General features: G+C 34.3%; 2 protein-coding genes across 2 annotated transcripts in view; both read left to right on the top strand.

Annotated features, from left to right (window-relative positions):
- Nucleotides 1–2,138, top strand: part of psidin (phagocyte signaling impaired) — a 28,221-nt gene extending 26,083 nt beyond the window's left edge. The window contains exon 16 of the mRNA XM_071592481.1: nt 129–2,138. Coding sequence (XP_071448582.1) covers nt 129–479 — 351 coding nt within the window. The 3' untranslated portion in view covers nt 480–2,138. The remainder of the gene's footprint in view (nt 1–128) is intronic.
- Nucleotides 2,139–6,882: 4,744 nt separating this feature from the next.
- The window catches only part of LOC139694278 (PHD finger protein 12), a 32,003-nt gene continuing 12,547 nt past the window's right edge, over nt 6,883–26,338 (top strand). The window contains exons 1-11 of the mRNA XM_071592745.1: nt 6,883–7,224; nt 7,383–7,576; nt 7,812–7,881; nt 7,964–7,991; nt 8,206–8,487; nt 8,830–8,938; nt 10,426–10,558; nt 15,081–15,251; nt 17,048–17,200; nt 18,591–19,183; nt 25,826–25,959. Coding sequence (XP_071448846.1) covers nt 7,177–7,224; nt 7,383–7,576; nt 7,812–7,881; nt 7,964–7,991; nt 8,206–8,487; nt 8,830–8,938; nt 10,426–10,558; nt 15,081–15,251; nt 17,048–17,200; nt 18,591–19,183; nt 25,826–25,959 — 1,915 coding nt within the window. The 5' untranslated portion in view covers nt 6,883–7,176. The remainder of the gene's footprint in view (nt 7,225–7,382; nt 7,577–7,811; nt 7,882–7,963; nt 7,992–8,205; nt 8,488–8,829; nt 8,939–10,425; nt 10,559–15,080; nt 15,252–17,047; nt 17,201–18,590; nt 19,184–25,825; nt 25,960–26,338) is intronic.

Below are 26,338 nucleotides of genomic sequence, written 5' to 3' on the forward strand. Positions count from 1 at the left end.
GATGCAATAATTTATGTAATTAATGTATTGTACAAAATGATCCTAAGTTTCTTTTTGATTTACTTTCAATATGCATTGTAATAGCACTCTTATTGTCTTTTTCTAAATTTCCAAATGTTCCTGATCAGCCAAAAACATTGGATATCTACAATAATATGGTGAGCAGATTAAAGCAATCATTAGAAGATATGAAGAAGGCAATGGAAATGTGGGAGCAAGATGTTTCATCTCCGTCATCTGTAGTTGTTACTTCTGTAAAAGGAAACTCAAACGCTGATTGCAGTTTGAGTGCACTTTTAAAAGACCTTCGACTCAATGATTGCACGACAGAAAATGAGCAGAAGTGTGCAGCTGTTTATTGGGATGCATCTCAGCTTAAAGTTCTTCAGAAGCTTATAGATAGCTATTTAGCATCATCTCGAGAAATTCGTCAGTTGCTGTCTAAAAAGGCAAAAAATATTGAAAGCTTACATGTTTGATTGTGAGCTACATAGGGCAATTTGAAACTCTGATTGCCGTTAATGACCTTTCAAAAATTGTGAATTGTTGATAAAATGACCAGATGATCAGTGATCTTTGAAAGTCTTTAATTTTTTAATAAAGAAGTGTCTTTGTTATTGTTCCTCCTGTACATTATGCTGTATCATACTCTTCTGGACTATAATTAACTTGATATTTTCTTCAATTTATATAAAGTCAGTGGCCGAAGTATTTTTATCTACAATTACATAAATGAATGTGAGTGTATCACTGTAAATGTTTGTTTGAACTCTTTTTGCAAGCAGAAAGTCAGCATTTACCAAAAGATGCTTGACTAAGGTGAGACTACTGACCACCCATTTTATTGTGAAATGTTTCTCTTAAGTCTGTTGCCCTTTCTGTTAAACTTACAAGAGTCAGCATGGAAATGGCAAAGCTAATTGACTTCTAAATAATTTCGGCCAGATTCCTCAGGAAGAGTTACTCCTTACCATAAATGACACAATTAATTTTGAAACTGCGACATGAATGTTAAGTGTTGGGAAGCAATAATATCAGACCCAACCTGTACAATTTCAGAAATGACTTTGATTACCAGAGTGTGAAACTACTTGATATGTATGGTTTTGTAACAAAACTTGCTTACAATCAAATTGATTTGTTACTCCACAACTACTTCCAGTCAAAGGAATGCAAATAACTGTAATTTCCTTTAGTATATATTGACTGTTATGTAATAATTCATTCTTCTAATTCTATAATTCAACCTTGTACAACAGGGTAGTTGATTTCAATGAGTTTTCTTTTAAATGTGAAAGATTCCTCGTCAGATAAATTTGATAAATTATTTTGTACAGCATCATCAGTAGATGGATCAGACAGCCATAAAAAGAATGTCTCCCTGTTTACCTTTGTTTTCTTATTAATTTTAACAAGAGCTCAGGTGATAGGCCATCCTATGAAATTTATGGATGATTGTCCTAATGTAAGATCTACTCTTGTACATTTATATTACTTATTGTGCTTGCAAAAGCATATGTACATTAAATGAATTCCTGCTGTAGTAACTATAAATAACTGGAGGTGAATTTTTTCGGTAGCATGGTTTAATCTGGTGGGTTATGTGATTAGTGATGTCAAATGATTTTCAAATTGTGATATATATCTGAGTTTCATATTGCTTGCTTGATAAAGAATTCCTGCCGTGATTTTACAACTGATTCCTCATTGAAACGTATTACCTGCTCTTTACTTCTTAAAGAACTGATTACTGCTAAATGTTTGAGATTTTGTTAAACATGCATAATGTATACATTGATTAATTTTTACGCTCTTTGACTAATTTGGTGCTCGCATTCTGCAAGCATTATGTTACAAACAATAATGTCAGAGTGGAAAAACTCTGAAACCTCAAGATGCAATCATCTTAAACCTCAGCATACAGTCTAAGCTGGAGCTAGAGTTCATACCGTGTGGACAAATAAAATTGATTTCTCTATAACAAATGCACATGTTGAGTTGATTTAACTTTTTAAAGTGAATTTCATTTATTTTCTCCAATTTGTTATTCTATGGGCAAAAATTCATATCAGCATGAAAGTTTGACAAAAACATAAATATTAAAGTGTAATTCATTTACTTAACATGGATATTTTGGGTCAAATAGTTTTAAATTATTAGTGGCACAATGTATTCTGAAAGGTAATATCGCAAAGAGATGGTAAATAGATACAGTTACATGTCATAGTTATGGTTTCATCTTTGACATTTATTGCATTGACAAATTTGGCATCAAGAAAAAACAAGTAGTTATTTGATTACAAACTTTAACAATACCATATCAATAAATCACAACCCAGGTTTAAATGCCTTTGCATCATTGGTCAATGATGTTGAAGCATTGAAATATGGGTTTTATGCTACTTGTTTTATTTTTGCAAATGCTTGCAATAAAATCAAAAAGTTAGTAACCACTTTTTGTAAGCAAAAACATTTTAAAAGTAGAATTAATGCAACATTGTTTTGATAATTATTAAAAATCAGCTTATCATTGGACGCCGCACTCCAATTTAAAAATTCTTAATCTTATGTTGAATGAATTTGTATAGGATAAGATTTATGGGCAATCAGTTAATGGAGTTATTCAGACTTTTTAGGTGAACATTGCGCTTGTGCCAAGTAGATAATTGTATTCTCTGAAGTTCCTCTGTTTTTATTATCTTTCCCAACATTTGTTTTGCAATTGTTACCAATTTTTATTTTATGAAATTATAAAAAAGAGGACCTTTGGTAACCTATAGTATTTAGATGTGAAGTTTAGTATTGCAGATGTGAAGGTTCATTTTTCAGTTTCTTGAAGGAGGCACATTTCAGAAATGTCATCTCATTGTTTTCACATGTTCAGGCCTTGAATGAGTATCCTAGATGAATGTCTCTGCTCTGGTAGAATATGCTTCAATGTAATCAAAACTACCTCTGCCAGCGTTAGGTCTCATGTCTAAGTCCACTTTGTAACATTTGCATTTGTTGAGTTCATGTATTCAAGTTTTTTATTATAACTTCTAATAAGACAATTATGCATTTGACCTCAAGCTTGCATGATGTATTATGACTGATAATCATAAACTGAAAAGATTCAAATACCAGATATTGGGAGTGATAAAATAATGACAACAAAAAAAATGCCTTTGCTAGAGTTTGTAATTTATGGTGGTTGATTGAGTAATTTTTAATGTTATATTACTCAGTACTCACAATACTACATACTTGTTATACATATATTACATAAATAATTTTAAAACAAAATTCTCCAAAAGTTACCCAAAGCAACCCGACCATTGATTGATTTGGACTTGATTAAATTTTAATTCTCGTAATAGTTTTGGGCAGGAGGCGGCCGACTGATTAGGTCATTTGCAGTATAAGGGATGGATGAGAAATGAAGGGTGGAGAGAAACCTGGCATCAGGATTTACGTACTCTTAACAAAAGGGGTCTGCAGTTAAACATCCCACCAACAGACAGTGCATACACTCAAAGTGCTCTCCAATAAGCCCCTCAAGGAGGATTGTGCCCCTGAAAAATATCTGTCGCACCTGGGAATCGAACCCGGGTCCTCTCACTGGGAAGGCAGTGCGTTAGCCACAGCACCATCACGATCTCAATTCTTGTTCCCATCAAAATCAATGAATGACGGGTTTACTACTACCTTCAGTAGTCATTGCTGCTTAACGGATAAAAAATCCTATAACTGACTGGCAGTTAATTTGTCTCTCAATTAATTTGTTAACAATTATTTTATTTGAACATTTACTTTTTCTTTCAATAGTAGTTTGAATTCATACATCTCTATTTGCCTTGTCTTCGTAGTTTTATTCTGATTCTTTTCATATTGGGCTTAACTTTGTGTGGTCAAGCATGTGCATGCTTAAGTTGGTAATGTTTTGTAATATATATTTAGTGGTTTTTAATTTGAACTATTACCTCTTCATTAACTTGGAAATGTCCCTTTTAAGTCCTTTTTCCTCCTCTATATTAAAATCATTGCTTTGTTTTACTGATGTATTTTTTGGTAAGTGTTAATTTATTTAAAAAAATTACGATTGTGAGATCATTAACATGACTTGACTTGTTGTGGGATAGAGTTCCACCTATAAAATTAAAAGTTGAATAATGGCTTTTTACTTCTTTTTTCTAAATAGTCAAATTATTTTATGGGATCCCTTTGTTTTAGTCCCTCAACCTTAATGTGGCGGGAGAGTTTGTGTTCTGTTGATTTCTATTGCTGTGGAGGTGGGAGCACTGATAATTGCCCCTAATAGGGTAACCTGTACCAGATATGTTGAGGGGTGGGAACCCAATGATAGATAGACCACACAGTATCTATTCACCAGTTAGGTTACCAGGACTACTGACCAGTATTGGGAAGCCGTCAAAGTGATGGTCCTATATGAAACAAAATTGAAGAAGACAACTCAAGTCACCTCGGCTATTTGTCCCCCAAAACTAATGATGCACAAATTTGAGAGTCCTGGCAACTATGGATCTCTGCCCACAGGGGTCAGTGTGGTTTTCATCAGCAGGGTAGGCAGGACTTCTGCTGTCAATGTCATTTAAAATCCTTTCATAGCAGAAAAGAAGAGGTTCGCAACTGTTGGATAAAAGACTTGGAATTTTAGAGTGATGTTCAGAATTGAATTGAGAAAACATCGAGCAGAAGGAAGGGAGAGGAAATTTTGGGGTTGTAAGATGGAAAGGTGGTGGGGATTTATTGAGCAGTAATGAAGAGTATCATTCAGCAGGGAGCAAGTGGTGTTAGATGTGATATTGAATAACAAGTTATAAGGAAACGTGGGGAATTTGGTTTGGAAATAAGCAATGTCCATGGGGAGAAAAGCTTTGCAGGAGAATAACTTATAACTAATACCTGGGATAAACTCTGCAGTAAATGTATTTAGTTAAAACTGGAAAATATTATATTAATTTGGTTACTTTATGGTTAGATTTAGAAACACTATTATCAATCCCCCAAGTTTATTGGGAGTGGCTGTATGTTCAGAGCCTAATTTAGTTTTGATGAAGTGTATTGTACTGATTAGCACTTAAGTAAATATGCTGTAACAACCTTGAATGCAATGTCCAATATATTAGTAATCCATTAATTACTTGTGTGGGTGAACACGAACAAGGTTGGATCAGGGCTGAAGGCATATGTAACTTCTGCTAAGGACATGGAAGGGAAACATTCCAGTGCTTTTAGACCAGCAGTGCTTCATACTTGCCAAGAAAAACAATGTAACACTCCTGAATGATCATTTTTTTCCTCCCTCTTTGTTTCTTTCCCATGACCTCCCTCAAGGCCGACTTTCTACATTTTCTGACATTTATACTACCTTGACCATGTTCCTCCCCCTCCATCTTTCAGCCAACTCCATTTCATTTAAACTTATGATAATCCCCCATCCCATTGTTATTCCTTTTTACCCTTTTGTCAAATTTTGAACCATTAGCTCATTGCCCAACTGCTATACTTCTTAATAAAGGCTTGTAATCCCATACATCACCATCTTAATAGTGATTAAAAGAGGAAATTACTTAGGTTAGTTGATAAAAACATTTAGGCAGAACCTATCAGAATATTTTCATTCAAAATACTAGAAAATTTTGGTTGAATGTTCTCTTATAATGGCAGTAATGCCCAGATTTTACAAATATCCTTTTGCCATTCTTTAAAGTGGTGCCTGTAGTGGCAGTTGTAGTTATTTGGGGAGATTACCAATGGCTAAGGTTGTTTGCTCTAAAACAAGAATAGGTTGGTACCTAATTTGGTAGGTGTAAGATGTTCAGGTAAGGGTGGTGAGAAACTCAACATTCACCTGCTCTTAATTATAGGTACCAAGTGGTCTACAGTTTAAAGTCACATTCAACGGATGGTGTATTTCACTTGTAGTTTGCTCCAAGTAGGGCTTGGATAACACTGAAAAATTTCTGCCACCTTCGGGTTTTGAACCAGGGTACTCAAGGTGAGGAGCCAGTACATGTATACCAAATATGATACTGCATACAAGCCTAATTAATTTAATCATTAATATTGTTCAATTGCCATTGTAAGGCTCCTATTTTGCAGTAACACAGGACATAAATATCGCAATCCTGGTTATTAAATTGGCATAATGTGCATGGAAAAGGCTACAGTAGGTTTCATAATTGTAATATTTTAGTTTTTTCAGAATAATAGCGAGAAAAATACAAAAGCTATAAACAATGTGTTGCTGTAGTTTGTGAGATGAACTTGAATGATAGAGGAAGTTTTATAGAGTTAATGTAGAGGGGCTGAATAGAAATCCTTATTTAGACAATTTTCTGTGTGGATATAATTGAAAAAAGGAATTTTTCTTTCCTACTATTGATGCGAAAATAATCATTGCCATGACGCAATGTATTTTACCAACCTGTTACATATTGACATTAGTTAAGGTGGAAGATATATTGTTATAATTAACTCTTGCAGAATGCACCCTTCCTAAAAAAAATTGGAAAGTTTTATATGCAGCTGATAGCTCTGGTATAGAAGAAGAAAGGTTGAATCCTCCTCCTTTTATGCTCATAGATGTTGGCAAAGAAGCTGAACTCGTTCGTTTGTCGCAAAAAGTAAAGTTCATTCGGAGAATTCATTTAGATGAAAAATTATAAACACTATTTTTCATAATAAATTACAGACGATACATTAAACTGTCACACATGAATGTCATACTTTCATATATTTTGAAATTACCGCTGTTAATATAATGTTTATTGTTGCTCTTTTGTCGCGAGACGTCATAAATTCATTGCGCATGCGTTCAATTGACTGACTTTATTTGCACGAATTGCACCAATAGGGTGAGCCAGGGATATACTTTAAAGTTATTTGTGGTGTGTGTCGAGAGCCGATCTCGAAAGTGTGTAGATATGAGTGTGTTTGTTCTCTACTATTTCACCCTTTGTGAAGTGTGATGCATGCCGAAAGAATGGGCAAGACGTGGGTAGTGAATGCATATCGGTGCAGTGGATTTTGGGAGTTAAAAGCAGTGCTATAAGATGATGTCCAGGTTTGTTGCCTCTGTTTGAGGGACATAATATTAATAGTACAGCTAAAGAGCGGTTTTATGGTTGACTGGATATTAGGGCGGCATAAGTCCTTTACATTAAGGACACAATGACGACGGTAGAATATGATTTGGACACATCAGGAGGCTTGATGCCTGTAAGTATACCTAATTCGGTGTAGCCATCTTTGTAGCAAAATGGCGCCTTGTTTTTCAACATACCTAGCGAAATCTCGCATGAATGCGGATTAAGGGTCATATATTAATCATTTTTAGGCGAAGCTGTGTGTAATTGTTAGCTCTGATGTTTTTGCAGCAAATTCAAGCCCTCATCGCTCCCCCAGTTAATGAAGAAAGTTTGAAGACGAAGAAGAAGGAAGGCAAGGAATTGCATCCTTACTACAAACGACCTGGAAAGGGGCATAATCACGATTCATGTGATGCTTGCAGCGAGGGAGGAGATCTTTTATGTTGTGACAGATGCCCTGCCTCTTTTCATTTACAATGCCAGTAAGTTGGTCTTATAATTCCACCATTCTTGCGGGTTTTTTTTGCTTCCATGTTTCGTTAACTTTGTAGTTGAATTGAAGCAATTTTCTTGTCAATGCATGCTGTTATTAGAGGGCATGTAAACACTAAATAAGACTATGGTGCGTGATTGCAAGCGCAATGAAAATACTCTTTTACGTTTATAGACTTCAAGAGTTAAATATGCTACCCTTGTAATTTGAACCTTTTGTTACAGTGATCCTCCGTTAGAGAAGAAAGACATTCCTGCCGGTGAATGGTTATGTCACTGCTGTAGAATTACTCGGGTACGATTTTACCTGCATTATCTAATGTTTTTGTACAGTTTTTTACTCATAGTGTTGCTAATGTCAATTTTCGTTTTTTCAGGCAAGTGAAAGCAGTCCAGATGAAAAAGGTACTATGGGAAATATATTTGTAGTAATGAAACAAAAACTCTGAGGTGAAACGCAAAGTGCCATTGTTTGTTTATCACAGAGAAAGAAAACTTTATTTAAAAAAATCGAGATTATTTTGGGAATCTTATAAGTTGATTGGCACTGATAAACAGTCGTCATTCAATATCTTTGTAATCTTGCGTGCATTTTATCAAAATCATTCCACATTTACAGGCGAGGATGCACCTGATAATAAAACCAAAGGAGTAAGGAGAAAAGAAATTCCTTTGGATGATTCCGAAAATCAAGAAAGAGGTGATGATGGCCGCAGTTCCAGACGGAAAACTGTCTCTTCAGACAAGGTCGCCAATGCTATTAGTAATGGTCCTAGCGATGATGCCGGGAAATGTCATCCTCTTCAGTTATTAGCTAAAGCGGCATCAATGATGAACCCGAAGCAGTTTGAATTGCCAAGAGACATGATGATCAATGTACCTTTCCCAGGAACGGATAAAGGTAATGCTTATCTTGTAAAATAGACTACATCGAACATCTTATAAATCGTTAAGATTAAGCTTAATCCTTAAAGGAATTTCTGGTTGTATATTTTTATAAGAAAAATGGCTAGAATTATTTTATGTAATAGCAAAGAGTTCTAATCAGATATTATGCTAGCTCACTGCAAGTATAATCCAAAGTTAAATGGAATGAAATTTAATGACTATCATTTGGTAGTTATACCAACTACAATGAACCACGTTTTAAGTCGGTAATTGAGTGGAAATAAATTTTTTTCAATATTTGCAATAATGTGCCTTGACTCTTCTATACAATATATAAACTTCTCTTGTTTTCTAGTGACTGGTAAAATAACAGGTCGGAGAAGTTCAGTCTTAAAAAAGAAACCATATGAATTGGATAATGGATTAGTCCCTCTTCCAGTGCGAGTGTGTTATGAGTGCAGGAAGTAAGTAATCAGTCCTATTATTAATAATCAAATGAGTCAGCTGAAGTAATTGGTGTTGGGACTTCAACTACTCTGTTATTTTTATTTTAAGTATCCATTAATTTAACTTTGGCACCAAATATGTTTAAAATCTTGGAGGATTATTGTGTGAAGATACTAGATAACCTTGTTGCTTAGTGAATTTGTAATGTTTAGTTAAAGTCTAGACGATATTTTACTCTCAAATTTTAAGAAATTATTATTTTTTTAATTATTAATAAATATTCCTAATTCAAAATGCTTTTCAAATGTTGTAAATATTACTGTGGTCGTTCATTTTCTTACACCTGATGCATTTTCGATTTTTTTCAATGTAACTGTATGAAATGAAGTATTATTTGGTCCGGAGATAACCTTGTATGACATTTTATACTTTAAAAGTGGGTTTTCCATGTAAATGTGCTTACGAAATGGCCTTTGATATTCAAGTGTGAAACTTTTTTGGTTAGTGCTTTATTTAATTCTATTGAAAATATTTACGTCCATTGAATCATAACTACAGGTATGTCCTGGTATAATCTTCTATCTGTGAGATCCATGACATGCTATTAATAAGATGATGAGACATGTTGTGGGAAGTTTTCATTTTTGGTGCAAATTATGGGAGCTTGGAAGTGTCATTCCTTACGGCCTGAAATTGATTATAGTATCACTCTATTATGGGAGTTTGTTACATGAATTGAAAAAGCATCATTTAGTACTAATTTTTTAAATAGTAATTTGTCTTCCCTGCATGCATTAGATAATCAGTCATGTTTGTGTTTTTGATTGAAATCAGTTGAGGGCACTTTGGTAAGAAACGGATGTAATTAGCATTTCTTATTAGGCGGAAGATGGCTTAATTTTGTGTGTGCTATAGATTGTAATTTTTTATATAACTATCCTAGGTAAAAATTTTTGTCAATGAGATTCCTCAAAATTTGCCTGCCTACTTTTGCAGAAATAGTCTTTGCTATCAGCTTAAAAAAAATCACTTAATGACAATTTTTAAAGAATCTGCGGAAGATGCCGCAACAGTAACTTTCAACGGAGTCATCCGCTAATGTGCATTTCAATTTCAGAGTGTAAAAATCATTCCCCATGACCAAGGCGAATGATTTTTACACTCTGAAATTGTGGCACCATAATGACAACTTTGTGAAACACATTTCCTCTCTCACTTTATGTATGCTTTTGTGGAATTTAGTTTCAAAATTATGACAGAAATGGTATGGACTCTTGCAAGATTAATATGTAACTAATATGTATCCACATTCAATACTTAGGTTAGATGTTAGTTCAATTAGTGCGTTTATATTTTTGATTAATAGTAGTAACATCTTAAGGTGTTGCATTATTGTGCCACTGTTTATGTAATGGTTAAGAACAAAGTGACTGATCCTTGTGTTTCTAATTCTATTTTCTGATCATCAACATTTTTACTAAATATGTGTGCGTTCACTTTACAGGAGCTGCCGTAAAGCCCCACTTGTGGCTTGTGATTACTGCCCTCTACTTTTTCATCAGGATTGCTTAGATCCTCCACTTACAGCATTACCAACTGGAAAATGGATGTGTCCAAATCATGCCGAGCATTTTCTGGTCAGTTTTTTGTCATTCCTTCTCAATTAGATACTATGTTTTATGCCAGATTGGAATAATTCAGAGCCAAGATGAATACTGCATGAAATAACTAGACCCTAGGAGAATCATTATTCTAAATTTGTATTATCATCAATGATATTTTTCAGTTACTATTTACTGCACTGTATTTGCTTTTAATTGTGATAGCATTTTTAAAATTGTTCTTGACGTTGAGTTAAATGGTGTCTGAGATTTTTATCCAAGTCGTTGCTTTTGTGACTGTTTGTTCACCACTAATCAAGTACTAGTTTTAATTCATTTAAGTGTGGTCACTGACATCTGACATTTTTAATTGATGGTTTAAGATACTCCATGATTCTGCATAAATAAATTATTCTTAATCAGTATTAAACAAGGTCATATTTAGTTAATTGAAGTACTAATAATGGTTTTGGGTAGTGATGGTTTTTAACTACGCAACACACCCAGGAACTTATGGAAAGCACCAGCATTAACCTGAACTAAATTATATTCATAACCATAATATGGCACCTTCATTTTACTCTAGACTAATTACATTCTAGGGGAAATGAATGATAGGAAATAATGCTTGCATGAATGTTTTACCTATGCATAGTTTTTGGCTGTAAAGGCTAATGCTGAAATAGTTACAGTGTAGCTGGATAGAACAAAAATCTCTGCCTGTAAGTTTCCTAGAAGGTAACATTACTTTCCAACACATCCATAAAAATAAAATATAATCAGGTTGCGATAATGTTTTACTATCTCCTCTTCTCTCCTTCCTTTTAACGTTTCCCTCATTATTATTGCTTGTTGAAAGCTGTTCTTTAAAATTGTAAAAACAATGACCTGAGTGGTATTGAATTGGTTTACTATCACAAAGCAATGTTTTCTTCTGATCAGGTATTAATTAAACCATAATGTTGTCATCTTATTTGAGTATGATTCATTCTTATTGACTGCTGTGGGGGATACCTATGCTTTTGCTGAGTCTATTTGAAGTCCTTATTAAAAACCATTGTTCTCATCTCCTACTGTGTGAAAACTCACTTACATAAATACTGCTGTCAACTTCTTTCACCATTGAAATAGGTTTCATTTGGATCTCTCTCATTAGAAATATTTCAGGGCACAATTCAGGTCAGATCCACTGATTAACTTTCTACCTTCTGTTATTGAGAACATCCTCGTATAAATTCCATAAATCAAACTCATAACAAGAGGTCTTTGGAGGTTTTTGTGAGTTTCTTCTATAGGCCTTTAATTGCTGGCAGTGAATATCCACTTATCATTTTGGCATTCCAAATTTTTGTGTTTGTCAATGCCACATAATCCCTAGGGAAAATGATGGCTTAAAAAATTAAGTATGCGTGATGACAAACCTCAATTAAAGAAGTCCTAATTTAGCCCATGATCTTCCTTCAATTTCTGGATTAGGTTGTGAGCTAATTGTTTAACTATGAGAAATTATTTAACTTTAATGTAGCCTTGAAAACAATCATATCTGTTTTATAATCAAACATGTATTATGAGATTATCTTTTAATTTTAATAACTTTAATGAAAATATTTTCTTCTAATGAATATGGTGTTCAGGCTTAAAATAGTCTGCCTAATTATTCAAACTCCACGTAATGACAGCCTTAACATATTGTAAAAAAGTATGAATGATATTTGCTTTTGTATACTACCTTGATCAAAAATTTCCCGGAATTTATTCAGAAAATTAAAAATACAAGTTTATTCATCTAAATCTATATTGTCCCCTTCAAAGTAATCCCCATCGACTGCAACACACTTATGCCAGCGCTTGATCCAATCCTCGAAACATTTTTTATATTCGGTTTTCGGTATGTCCATCAGTGCTTCCTGCGATTTTTCCATTACTTCCTCTCGGCTGCTAAAACGCGTTCCCCGTAGTGGTTTTTTAACTCGATTGAACAGAAAGAAGTCACAGGGAGCCAAATCAGGTGAATTCGGTGGCTGTTGGATGGTATTTGTTGCATTTTTCGTCAAAAAATTACGAATAATGATAGCACTGTGCGACGGTGCGTTATCATGGTGCAAAATCCACGAGTTTTCTGCCCACATTTCTGGTCTCTTTCGGCGAATTGCTTCACGCAAACGTCTCATAACGCCCAAATAATACTCTTTGTTTACTGTCTGGCCTTCTGGCAAAAATTCATGATGCACTACACCGTTGTAATCCATGAAAACCGTCAGCATTGCCTTCTTTTTTGACTGAAAACGACGTGGTTTTTTTGGTCTCGGCTCATTTGGTGAACGCCATTCACTTGCCTGATGTCTGGATTGCGTGTCGTACTCATAAACCCACGTCTCGTCTCCAGTAATGATCCTTTTGATGAATGTGGGATCGGATTCAGCCTCGGAAATCATGTTTTTTGCGACGTCAACACGGTCTCTTTTTTGCATGAAATTGAGGTCTTTTGGCACCAACTTGGCTGCTACACGACGGAAACCCAAATCATTAACCACAATGTCTTGGGCGGATCCATAGGCAATGTTCAAGTCCTCCGCTATTTCTCTGATGGTTAATTTGCGGTTATTGACCAACATTTCTTTTACTTTATCAATTTTTTCACCGACTTTCGATGTCGATGGTCTGCCACTGCGTTCATCATCTTCGATTGACTCACGACCACTTCTGAACCGCTCGTGCCACTGGTAAACGACCGTTTTTTTTAGAGAATCGTTGCCGAAACACTTTTTCCAACATTTCCAACGTCCGTGCGCCACTAAATCCGTTTTTTACACAAAATTTAATACAAGTTCGTTATTGCAAATTTAAATCCATTTCTGCAATTGTAAAAAATCGCCAACACACACAGAGATAGATGTACTCTTGGCTACGTAACTTTTGCAAATGTCAAGTTATGACACTAAGATTTAAAGGGAATATCATTAACAGATGTACCAATTTAACAAAAAAACAGAACTCAAATCGGAACGATGGGAGCGCCACACGGTGGTTATTCCGGGAACTTTTTGATCAAGGTAGTATGTCTTCAATAATAATGTTTACTGATCATTCTTGGAGTATATCATCTTCATATGGCAATCATAGACTTAATAAGGGTTATGAAGAAAAATAAATCACAGAATGCATCAGAGCAGATAACTGCCTTGGGAATACTTTGTATAACTCAGCTATTGTTCATGTTTTATTCATAGTGGTATCATGTTTCATAAAAGCTTTGAAGAAACATCATTGATGGAAGCATGGCATAAAATAGTAAAGATAATGAATATTAATCTACAGCTAAATTACCTGTTGCAGACCAACATTAAGGTCAATAAAAGTATATAGTTAGCATGTAGACATACACTCAGCTGTTGACGCAGATATTTTTGGCTGCCATGAGATCTTCTGATAATTGTGGCTTCCAACAATCAATGAGCTTTTATTCTGGCCTAAACACACCTCAACAAGTAAATGACTTCAGAAAAGGTGTTAGCTTTTCTGCATTGGTCAATATAATACACACATATTAGATATATTGTATATTTATTTATTCATTGTTCTTGCTCGTGGGCATCTTGTAAAGGTAGCATTTTAATTTATTATAATTTTTTACCCTTTAATTATGTTACACATTAAGCTATTTTGTTTATTCATTGCTATAACTTACAGTATTAGATCTTATGTATTTCTGCAGGGAAAACAATTGGAAAAAATATCTTAGTGTGCTTCATTATTTTCTGATTTTGTTACTCATCATCAATACTTGATATCATGTAACAGAAATCATCTTTAATAAAATAAGAATATTTCAAATTAAGTATTATTTTGAGCATGAAAGAAAAATTATTTGCCCTAACAGATAAGAAATAAGAATTTGTGGTACTTTAAAGCATTTGTACTTAAAATACTGTTTCTCATATGAACAAAGGACTTATTTTAGGAGCCCATATTTGTTTAAGAGATGCTTACTGCAACTGAATTAAAAAGTAAGGTTTTTGTACTTAATACAAGTGTATGACTCTTTGTCAGTAATAATTTTTGTCCTCCTGCCTAATTCTGAAATGCTACATGTCAGAGGTGTTCCCCCTTAAACTCATACTTTGAATTGAATATCATTCATTTGTACCATTTCTGTCCATTTTCAAAGATTTGTGCTATTTACTCATATAACTGATCATAGCAGATTGCACCACTAATTACTCACTGATAGTTCTTGGGTCACTCATTTAATATTTGCTAAATGAGATGTTTCTTTTCTTTACATTTTGACTTAAGGTTCCTGTCATCAATTCCCTTTTTCCCTGAAAGTTTCACCTAATGCAACTACTCTTCTAATATTCTTTCTACTCTGTCCTTTTTTTGTCTAAAAAATTTCCTAAATCAGTAAGATACCACCTGTTCAAGTCTATGATTTTCACCTTTAATGTTTAATTAAGCCTCCTTTTCACTTTACAGAAAAATATTTTGATGCATTGAATTTATGAAACCTGGTGATAATCATACAATTATGTCAATTTATATTGCTTTGGTTTTTCAGGATCAAAAGCTGTTGACTTCATGCAGTGTTACAGAAAGAGTGAAGTTGTGGGATAAATACTCAGGACCATTAGATCAAGATACTATCAAGCTTGATTTTTTTCGGAGAGCTCACCGCAAAAATCCTCCATATCGAATTAAAGTACGACTAGGACAGCAGGGAAGAGTCAAGGTGGGTACTTCTAGATGATTTAATTTTTTTGGTAAGTTTGAGAGGTAAACATTTTATTTGGAGCGAAGTGTATGATCATAAGTGCAGGTCAATTAATACTTAATGTATTCCAGTTAACCGAAAAAGTTCATGTTCAGATTTTGCCTCTGGCTTGCCTGCTGTGTTGATTTATAAAAGTGAAGGAATTGCATTTCATGTGATGATTGATGTGTGTAGTTGCAGTACAGTTATCAAGAGAAAAATGATTCAATATAAGCATTTGTATGTATCTATAGTTGTAGAAATGTTCTTCTAGTAATTAAATTATCTAATTTTTTACAATTAAGATTAGGTAATATGGATTATGAGGGTAAAGAAATAAACTTTACACTTCTACAATAAAATTGTTAATTTAAAAAAATTAAAGTTTTATTGTGGAAGTGTAAAGTTTCTTTTTTGCCCTCATAATGAAGGAATTCCACAAATTTGAATTTGGAACTGTTTAGGTAATATGAAAGTTATTGGTCAAAATATTAATAACCATAAAATAATACTGCATGTATCTTCTTCAGTTTTAGCCTAATAGTCATCCAAGAAATGGTAGAAAAAAGGAATTTCTGCAATTTTGCTGCCATGCAACATCATTAGGTGGATGATGCTCTGCAGCAGCAAAACTGTGGTTTAGAGCTATAAAGAATTGTGGAATTGCAGAGTTTCTTTTTTACTACAATTCCTTTGAATACATGAAAACCCAACGTATTAAAACCTGAGGCAGCATTGTATATTACTAGTTAACTCTTATGACCAGTATATCTTTAGGTTTCTGAAATGAAATTTTCCATGGTATCTCCATCATTAACTAAAAGTCTATAGTTCTCTGCTAATCATAATTTTTCATGTCACGGTTTTAATGTGACAATTGTTGTTTCTCAAGGTTCCCAGAATTCCTACTGGACTTCTGATGAGCTCTCATGAATACCCTACTTGGGATTGTCATTTGTATTAATGGTTATTGTGAACTCTATTTGGGGAAGATGCACCATGTGGTTATTATGTCATTTCAGTGATAGCTGACTTGTATTGCCATGCCCCATTAATTATGTTTTGTTAAAATTGTTCTTTTCAATTATTTTGTATTTTATTCATGTCCCAGAGTCTGGATAAAATCATATTCAATATATGTCATGAAACAAGAGTGTGGAAAAAGGTTTTGCATGGTAAGAAGAGTTCATCCTGAGGGAGCTACGGTATCATCTGTTCAAATTAGTGAATGCTTTTTCAGGGCCGCAATGAAAATATAGGCACCATTTAACTCATTAATTAAAGCAAATTTACTGATTATTAATTAAATAACCTGAAGAAAATGTCACAACAAACAATGCTAAAGTATAGAATCCGTGAAAATTGTTTTAAAAGGTTGTCTGTATTTATTTCAATTTTACATGATTTCATTTTTCTTGAACTTGTTCTTTAGTCCTTTGGACCTTGGAGTCATCCATGCTTTACTGTTTAAAGGGGTATTTCCACCTAATAGAGTCAGCCCACGGTGTGCTCATGCCCTGTAGAGCTGTAAGCATGCAATCATAACTGAGCAATATACCTTTAGTTAACACGAAAACAGTTTTTAGGCATTCCTACTGGCTGCCATATCACCTAAACTTGTGGAAATAGGTTTCAAGTGGAACTGGAACCAAGGAATTCTTATTGTTAATGCCGTATAAATTCTTGAATCAATATTTTATCTCTTGTAAAATAGTTGACACCAAAGTATTTGGGTTGGTACTTTCTAAAATCATTGATTTTTCTTTTACGTATAGGTTCCTCAGTCTGTTAAAGACCATTATAAATGCCCTCCACCTCTCCTTCCCTTGGAAAGAGACCTAAGGTTACAAATTTTGGCATCTGAGAGGTTACAGCCTCAATCAGTTGGGTGCAATGCAGAAGGAGCTAGTGCTGAAGAACAGGAGGAAGTAAGTTGGATTTTAAGTCCACATTCATGTAATTTTTATTCCTTATTTGCTAAGTGAAGTGTCATGTAGGTGTTTTTTTCATTTATACGATCAGAATATTGAAAGATGTTATCATTCATTGGCAATTAAAATATCAGCCTCTGAAAGAATTTTTTTATTTCAACCAGAATAGGGAAGAGGAGGGAATTACACTTTAAAGTAAATTTTCGGAAACTACCTTTTTCTGGAAATAATTGAAAAATAATTTCACTCTGCATTAGTTGTTTAAAGTTATATACTTACACTTGTTTTGAAGTTTATTTATTTTCAATTTTACCTGTCAATTGTTTAAAAAATGTTAAAGGCCAAGGAAGCAATAATTTAGTAGAAGAGAGTATTCAAAAAGTCTCCAATATATAACAGTACATCTGCATCTACACAGTACCCTGCAAGCTGTCACAAGGGCATGTGGCAGGGGTGGGTAGGTCACCAGCCATTTTACATCTGTTCCCTCTATTTCATCATGCACATGGCATCCCGTGATCAACCCAGAAATAGAACATGCATGACTCTAAATAAACTTAATTAACTTCTCACTTTAATGAAAAACACTAAGAAAAATGTGTGTTATAATGGTGGAAATCATATGACCTTATGGCTATGGAGAGTGTTAGTAAAATACAGTTTACTTATTAGTGAAAAATAAGTGAAGGTTCAAGAGAAGGCTGTACTAACCTTCCAAAAACTAGTAAAACCAAGTGAGCTTGATTTGACTGTGATGAAAGATAAATGCAATTATTTATTTTAAAATTGTAAACTTGACTATTTAGGTTCAGGTTTGATATGATGACCCCATTGTATAATGACAGAAACAAAGGCCTTTCCAGTTTTACACTCGTTGATCTAAATTATTTTATACCTATATTAGCTGACTCTAGTGATTAATGGTGAGGGATGTTCAAAATAGTGAGGTGTTTCGGAAAATACCAGCACAGCCTGACATATTTACCGGGTTTGAGGGAGTAGTATATTTTTATCTGCTCCCAGAGGATGTGTCTTTGTATGTTAGTTTATATCTTTCCTTGGCAGGATGCCTCTCCCAGTAGTGTGTTTATGTGTTGTTACTAAAAATCTGCATTGTTTAGTTAAAATGTGGATGATTAAACTGAATGCTAACTCTCGAGTATTATGTGAAAATTTACTATGCCATTTTGCTCATTTTCATTTCACTTATTTTTCAAAAAAGGTAACTGAATATTTACAGGAACTAATTTGTGCTAATGTTAGGGTCTTAAAATGGTAGAATGATATAATCCTACATTTTTTGTGCTCATTAAATTTTATAACGGAGTGTATACATCCATGTGATAAAGCTGGAACTTTTTGAAATAATTAATATAATCCTTTTCAGTGGCTGACTGGAATTATGGCTCTACAAACAAGTATAGCTTGCCATTTGGCCCAAAGGAAACAGGAGGATGGGGAAATTGATACCCATGTCTACTCTGAGTCAACCTCATGCTCTTCTTCAAGTTGTCCTTCACCAATGCAGCCTCTCTCACCTTCTTCTCCACTTTCGTCTTCACCGATTCCTTCCCCTATGTCATGCCCCTTATCACCTCCATTACCTCCAGTGACGTTTAACGGTAATTCCTTAGTAGAAGAAACAGTTGTGCATACAGTTTTGAATGGAGAGGTAGATGATAGAACTATTCCACTTAAGTGTATACCCAGTGTCCCTGTATCATTTTCCCGAGACTTGCCGGCTAAGTGTTTGCATATTCCAAATGGCTCTTTGGAGGTGAATAGTGATAGTGAACTAGAGTTAAAAAGATATAAGGAAGAATTTGAGTCTGAAGAAGTGCATCAGTGTAAAGGAGAAGATAATGCTGATTATGTTTCACACATATGTAAATATGAAGCATCTCTACTCTCTCATTTGAAGGAAGCAGTGAAAGGATCTCCTTTCATTAGCAAGACTGTGAATGATCTGAAGCATGATGGGTAGGTGCCCTATTTTTAAATTTAATTATCATGTATAGTGTACCTTTTATTTATTTGGTTGCTGGCAAATATCAAGCTATTATTTCCAAGTTGAGCTGTAGTATCGATGATAATAATCATTTAATTCAATATAATTATTTTATGGAGAGGTACCAGGTAATGGGTTCATCAGATAAATATCGCCTGTGAACGTCAAAGTCATATGTTTGATTCTATGTTAGGCATTGGTGTTGGGTTCAGTATGATGAATGTGTCCATGTAAACCCTGATGATTAGTCGAGAGTAGTAGGAATATTAAGGATTGCCAGGTTTCTTGAGATACAAATCAACAGAGGTTCCAGATGGAACAAGATAGTTCATATTGTGAGAGATAATAGCCAGCTCTTCTTGCACTCTCAAGCATTGTACAGAAGGAACAAAAATGGATCAACTGATCGTGATTACATTCTTGAATCTTGGGAAAATATCTGACTATATGGACTGGTAATTAATATTCTCTGTGGTAAAAATAATTGGAATTATTTAAATTGTCAGAAAATTGCTGAAGCTCCTATTTAGACCCTCAAGAAGTGATTAGATATGATGAAAACAGATAGGCTAAAATAAGTACAGAAATATGGTAGGATTGCTCATTACCACCCATGATCTTTAAGGTATTGAGAAGACTATGGACTAGATGAAGGAGAATATAAATGGTTGAATGAATGCAAACAAGGAGGAATACATAAACATGTTAAGATTTGCAGATGATACAACTACTAACAAAGAAAAGCAGACTGGACAAGTTTACCAGCCTGTATGGAGAAGAGTGCAACCTCAAGATAAAAATAAAACAGTGAATAAATAGTGTGTTTTCAATTGGGCAGACAATATTATCATAAGACTTGTAAGAGATCCTTGAACATTTGGGAGAGTCTTGCAATTTAGTGAACAAGATTGTAAGTGATTGAAGGAGTGAGAAGGTTGTAGTTAGCAGAATAGGACAGCAAAGGCAGCGGTCAATGAAAATAAACAACTAGTTGGACTAGTGGAAAATAAACAACAGTTTGGACACATGCACAAAAATACACATGTAGTTCACTTTTTATGGTGGGGATATCTGCACTGTAGTAACATAAGAGAAGCAACGAAAATGTGATCCGGCAGAAGAATGATATTAGTAAAATGGATGGAGTGATAGATCAAATTCCTATGTCTAAGTAGTGGTTAAAGAGAGAAGAGTATGGAAGAATAACTGAGGAAGGCCGAGGATAAATTAAGAGAAATTGGTCGTAGAAGACGCCTGTATAAAGGACAAAGAAATGAAAAGGTTGTCAAGGAATAGAATACAGTGGACTCTGTAATACCTTCATAACATGTCCTTGTCAGCACTTCAGTTCCCTTGGCAGCTGTTGTAAATAATTCCAGTAAACACATTTTGGTTACCTTGATGGAACAGTCGACGGAAGATAAAAAGTAAATGGTTGGAAGTGGAAAGTTAATAGGCGAAATATCTGGAAACGTTTGCAAAAGGATGCTTTCTTTTATAAATCGATCAGCATATGCCAAACTACAGTTAATTGTGGAAAATTGTAAGCAAATGGTTGTAGAATGTGGATAAAAAGGAATAATCGCAATCATAGGAGAAACCTTTTTTTATTTTTACTGAGAAAAAATCTACATGCCTTTATATTCATGCTTGTTTTGAATTGTTTGTGGCCATATTAACATGACAGGCTGAGCACAAGAATTTAGTATTATATTACCGAGAAAAGTGCTATCATCATCCAAGGATAAATGTTTGTTAGAGGGAAATTCAGACTTAAGAAAATTGTTCTTCGGGAACGATAATTGTCATTTGAAATGTATAGTTAGAGGTATTAGGCTTTTGTGACTGTATTATTTTAAGTGTTTGCGTTTTATATTTTTTAATGTTTATTTTAAATACAAATTCACAAATACTTGCGTGAATTTCCGTTACTCCTTAGAAGGTCCTGTGAATGCCCAATGTCTGCCGCAAAATTTAATCTACCAAGTTTTCAGCACATCTGCCAATTCTGAAGTAGTTTCTTATTATTTTGATTTATTGCATACTGATTACATTTTGCTAAGCTATTGTGTTTGTACGCCCATGTTTATTTTGTTCATGGCACTTATAAACAAATGTGTTTATGGTACGGGAGACATGTTGTGGACTTATTTAAGATTAAAATTTAATTTTTACGAGTGTAAACCTCTTCGTGATACAGTCAATTACATATAGTGTATGACTTGACAAAAAGTTGGAAATAATGTGTACACGGAACATGTTGCGAAGTTGTGAAATGTATTTTATTTATTAGTGTCATCCATGTATAGACACTGAGGTAGAATTTACACAAAATGCATTATATAGATATCATAGTGTTGACAAAAAAATGGTTGTCACTAACAAGTTAAGGAATGAATAGCAATAAGTTAGGTCGTGATAATGTTGATATTCTTGAGTTTTGCTACTTGCCGTAGGTCACCCCTTGTTCACTCAGCATTCCGGGTCCCTTCATAAACATGCTAATCTGAGTCCTCTGTGCACATTTGGAGAGTAGCTGAAAAGCAAGCCTTGGAATTAAAAATAGCCTCTGCCACATTTAGCAGAATATATTGTGATTAGTAATGAAACATATTTTAAAGAAAAACAAAGGTAGTTAAAGAAACAAATAAGGAAAGATGGAGAGTTAATCATTGAATTCTACTACAATCTTTTGTTTGTGTAGACTAAAGCATTTGAATACATTTTCAAAGACACCATTAAATATTTCTGCATTGGTTTAGCGGGACACATTCAATTTAGATGGTTGTGGCCTGCTTTTGAATTCCAGATAAGGCTAAATTCTAAAGGATCATTCACTTTTAAGAAAGAATATTTTTTCTCACAGAGCTTGAAGTTCAATCGAATAGTTAAGTGGATGTGTGTTTGTTGTGTCCAATCCAAGATATTCCCTTACAAGAATTGCAAGTAAAGCCAGTGAGGAACCGGTGTATTACAGATGTGGCATTACTATTGCCATTGTCAGAAATCTTGAGACCTTGCGATTCACATGTTTTTGGAATTAATCGGGCAGCCCGTTACAGGTAGTGAAACCCCAGGAGTGGCAGTTATAAAACTAGATAGACAAACCATATATAGAATGAACCTAGTGGCAGAGGCTGACTCTCATTTATGTTTTTGTAGCATTCCATGGATATCTCGTGAGGAAAAAACCTTGTTGGAGAGTTAATTGCTTGCGACCCCCATGCTAATGCCATAGTCACATAATAAACTGTGTGGTATCTTGGTGGCCATTCTTTTCATAATAGGGGCTTATCTTGGCCATTAGCTTGAGTCTTCATTGGCCTTGTATGATTATTGTCTAGGGAAGTTACCGCAATGATTCATGGGCTCACATTAAAAAAAAATGTATTTATAACTTTTTTATGATAAAAATTGTTTATACATAATTGCCGCTGTCATTTTCCTTAGAGTTAAATGATTGTGTGGACACCATAAAGCAAGCATGTGACTAACATAATTACCTGGCTAGCTGACGAACATAAGCTCCTGGCTAGCATGGAATCAGGGCAAAAATTAAGTAAATGAAGGCAACTCGGCTTTTGCTTGGCATGCAGGATGACAAATTTAACAGAAGTATGTGAGTGACTGAATTTTTGAGAGCCTAAACTCCACCTACTTCATGTAGTAATAAATGGAAGAAAGTGCAAACTCTGTCCTTGCACTATGGATACACAAATTGTGTGGGTACATACGAGGGTCATCCGGAAAGTAGTACCCGTTCGTGAAATAAAGAGACAAAAGTAAATATTAACAAACATAAAAAATTTTATTTGAAAGAGGATACTTTAAACTACTTCTCAACATAATCTCCAAGCAAATTAAGGCATTTGTCATAACGTGTGACAAGTTTCTGTATTCCTGCTGCATAGTCCTTCGCCGCCAGCTCATTGAGATACGCGAGGGACCCATCTTGCACAAATTTTTGCATAATGCAGATGGTGTTTAACAATTTCATGAACAATTGTTCGAGAAACATTGGGAAAATGCTCACAGATGTCATCAATTGTGACGCGCCGATCGTTCCTCACGAATTCGTCAACTGAGCTCACCAGTTGGTCTGTAATGACAGACGGTCTCCCCGAACGCTCATCGTCGTGTGTGTTCCCCCTCCCCATGTTGAAGTTGCGACACCACCGCCGAACAGACGACTCGTCCATTACATTGTCTCCATACACCTCCTTTAATTGGCGATGAATATCACATGGGCGAACGTTTCTTGCATTGAGGAATTTAATCACTGCCCTCACTTCACAACTGGCGGCGTTCTCAATTTTTTTAAACATTGTAAACAATCACAGAAACAACACAGGCAATGCTAGCGTCACGCAACTTGGCTCAGAGAAGGCAGACAAGCCACTGAAGCTATCTGACCTCGTCCAGCGGCTACTCGCGTCGTCAGCACTTCATGCGGCACGAACGGGTACTACTTTCCGGATGACCCTCGTAGTTTATTTGTTTTATGTAATTAGTCCTTTATTTTTGGCAGTTTGATGGCCTAGTAAAGTTCTTCATCGTTTTACAGATTATTTTAGCACTATGCCTGAGAAATCTGGTATTCGAAGGGCAGTCCTTGCAATTTTAAAATTGAACCCTGCAATTTCTTTCAGGGCCTTTGTAACTGGCTGTTGGCCAAGCTCTTGCTGCTCTTTTCTCGAACCCCAATTGATTTTTTTCTTCCTCTACAATTGTTGACATTTCACACACTACCCATAATTCATATACTGGGGTATTAATTTTTATTAGGTTAACTTGCGGTCCATGAAGCAGGAAATTAGTTTACAAAACACCTTTTGGTATTATGACATAGGGTGGAGTAATTTTTTGTCTACATTAAAAACAAGGCAGTAATTCCTTATTATGGATAAAAATCTCAAATTTGATGGTTGAATGTTTTATTCAATCTTTATTTTAATATCTTATTTTATTTTAATCTGCCAAATCATTTTATGGTACTTGTGATAAAGTGAATATAGGCAGTGTATATCATCTTCATGAAAATGTTTCCTTATGACAAATTCCGAATTGTTGCATTAAAATGTTTCCTTATGCTGATTATCAAAAGTAATTGAAAAACCTTGTTGAAATTTAGTGTCAGGATATCAAATTTAAGTAGATAATGAAAAATGCCCTTGTGATCCTTCGTCTTGGGTGTCAAACCATTTGTTAACCAAGTTATTAAGTAAAAGGTGGCATTTTAAGAACTTGCAACCTTGCTTTTTCATTAAAGAAATAACCTTGGTCCATTGTGTGCTTACCTGCAATTGCTTAGATGAGTTAACAAAATAATTTGTGGATTGCTTGATTTTTAGCCTTCCCTTTCCCATATATAAAACTAAACTTGTAATTTTCCAGTCGTAATTTATCCTTACAGCACGCATGGATGTGCCTCATATCATTCAATATCTGGAGCAATGCGAGTTTGGACAGTAATTAGAGAATTATGCAAATATTGGGGATCATTTTTATTTGAAATAAGTACTATTATAAAATGGGTTAGGTGTAGGCATCAGGAAAGGTTTTGAAGCCCTAAACTTAGCAGAAGCTAATAATTGGTGAATGCAACATTATGTTGTAAATATCCTATCTATTCTATTCGGTAATATTTTTAATTGTTCTAATACGTATGATCTTTTGACATTTTGGTTTTAAGTGAATTTTCTTTGTGGGAACATTAGCAGTTGTATTGAGATATTTCTCAGAAAACACATTTAATCTATTTCATTTGGTCTGATCATTGGATCGGAGGAATTGAGGTAAAATAAAATTAAGGTCTTGTTTGTAAATCTCCTTCAGATAACTTGTTGTTGAAGGATGCATTGACTTTATTTCAGCCATCTGTTTTAGGAAAGTCTTTTTATCACAATGTTCATGAAGTGGGATAGTTTATTTATTACTGCAAAAAAATCACTACTGTTTAGGGCACGATGTGAATTAATTCAATTGAGATTATACAAAGCTCTTCATTTCATTGGTTCCTGACTTTTATGCTTACTTTTACCTTCACGGTGTTAGTACTCAAGTATTCACCTGCAATGTCAGCCATTAAGAGTATTATCTTAAGGTATTTTGTGGTTATGTAAGTTATTCATGTTTTAAATTCATTCCATTTTATTCATTGTGCTCATCACTTTTTTCTTTATCAATGTACTATTATTTTATTTTACTTTTAACACCTATTGTGGAGCATTGGTTGTGAAAGTGATTCCATAGTTTTAATTTTCCCATTAACTGTTAAAATGAAGTTTTTAAGATCAAGCCCTTGTGATTTGATCTTTCCATTCCTAGAATTGTCTAGTTGCAACATTATGATTTGCATGACTTTGCTCAGATTAGTTTGAAAAATTGGGTTAAAATTTAGAGCAGTTTTGAGAACAACTTTCATGAGACTTTTAAGATGATTATACATTTGTATATATGGTTTCAATGAAATAGAAACTTCATATTTAAAATGTTATTGCATGACAGATCATATAATGAGTTAAATATATTAAATTAGTTAATAAATAGTTATTAATTCATATTAAATTTTTCAGTCATCCTTGAAATTTATTTAAACCTTAATATTAATTTAGGGTGTCAAACAAGATACTCAAGCCAAGACTAGGATGCCCAGTGACCTCGGTGGTAAAACCTCAGCAAGGAGGAAAATCTGGATTAATCCAGCAGTTATCTTCATCTAAAACTACACCAATCATCTCTACATTAGGTAATTGTTTTCTTAATTCTTATAACTTCATAAGTTTAATTTGGCATGTAAAAATAAGTAATTGGCCAAAAAATACCTTAATGGTGTGGGGAGGTATACAGCTTCAGATCTATGTGTTGATCTACTTGAATATAATATAATGGGAAATTTTTTTTTAATTTGAAAAAGTGTAAGGATATATCTCCTGTATATATTTTGTAATTTTAAAATGAATGGAATGTTGTAAGTCCCAGTGATTTTTGAAACTTACCCTTTATGAATTTCCCATAGGATATTTGAGTAAATTCGCTGTACCTGATGATATTTCCCTAAGTACTGTCGCCTAATTTTTTTAAAGCAAATTACTGTTTCTTCTTAGGACCAAAACTGCTTTGTGAAG

The sequence above is a fragment of the Hetaerina americana genome, unplaced genomic scaffold (genome assembly GCF_022747635.1).
Source record: "Hetaerina americana unplaced genomic scaffold, ioHetAmer1.1.p SCAF_5, whole genome shotgun sequence".
In the NCBI taxonomy this organism is placed as follows: domain Eukaryota; kingdom Metazoa; phylum Arthropoda; class Insecta; order Odonata; family Calopterygidae; genus Hetaerina; species Hetaerina americana.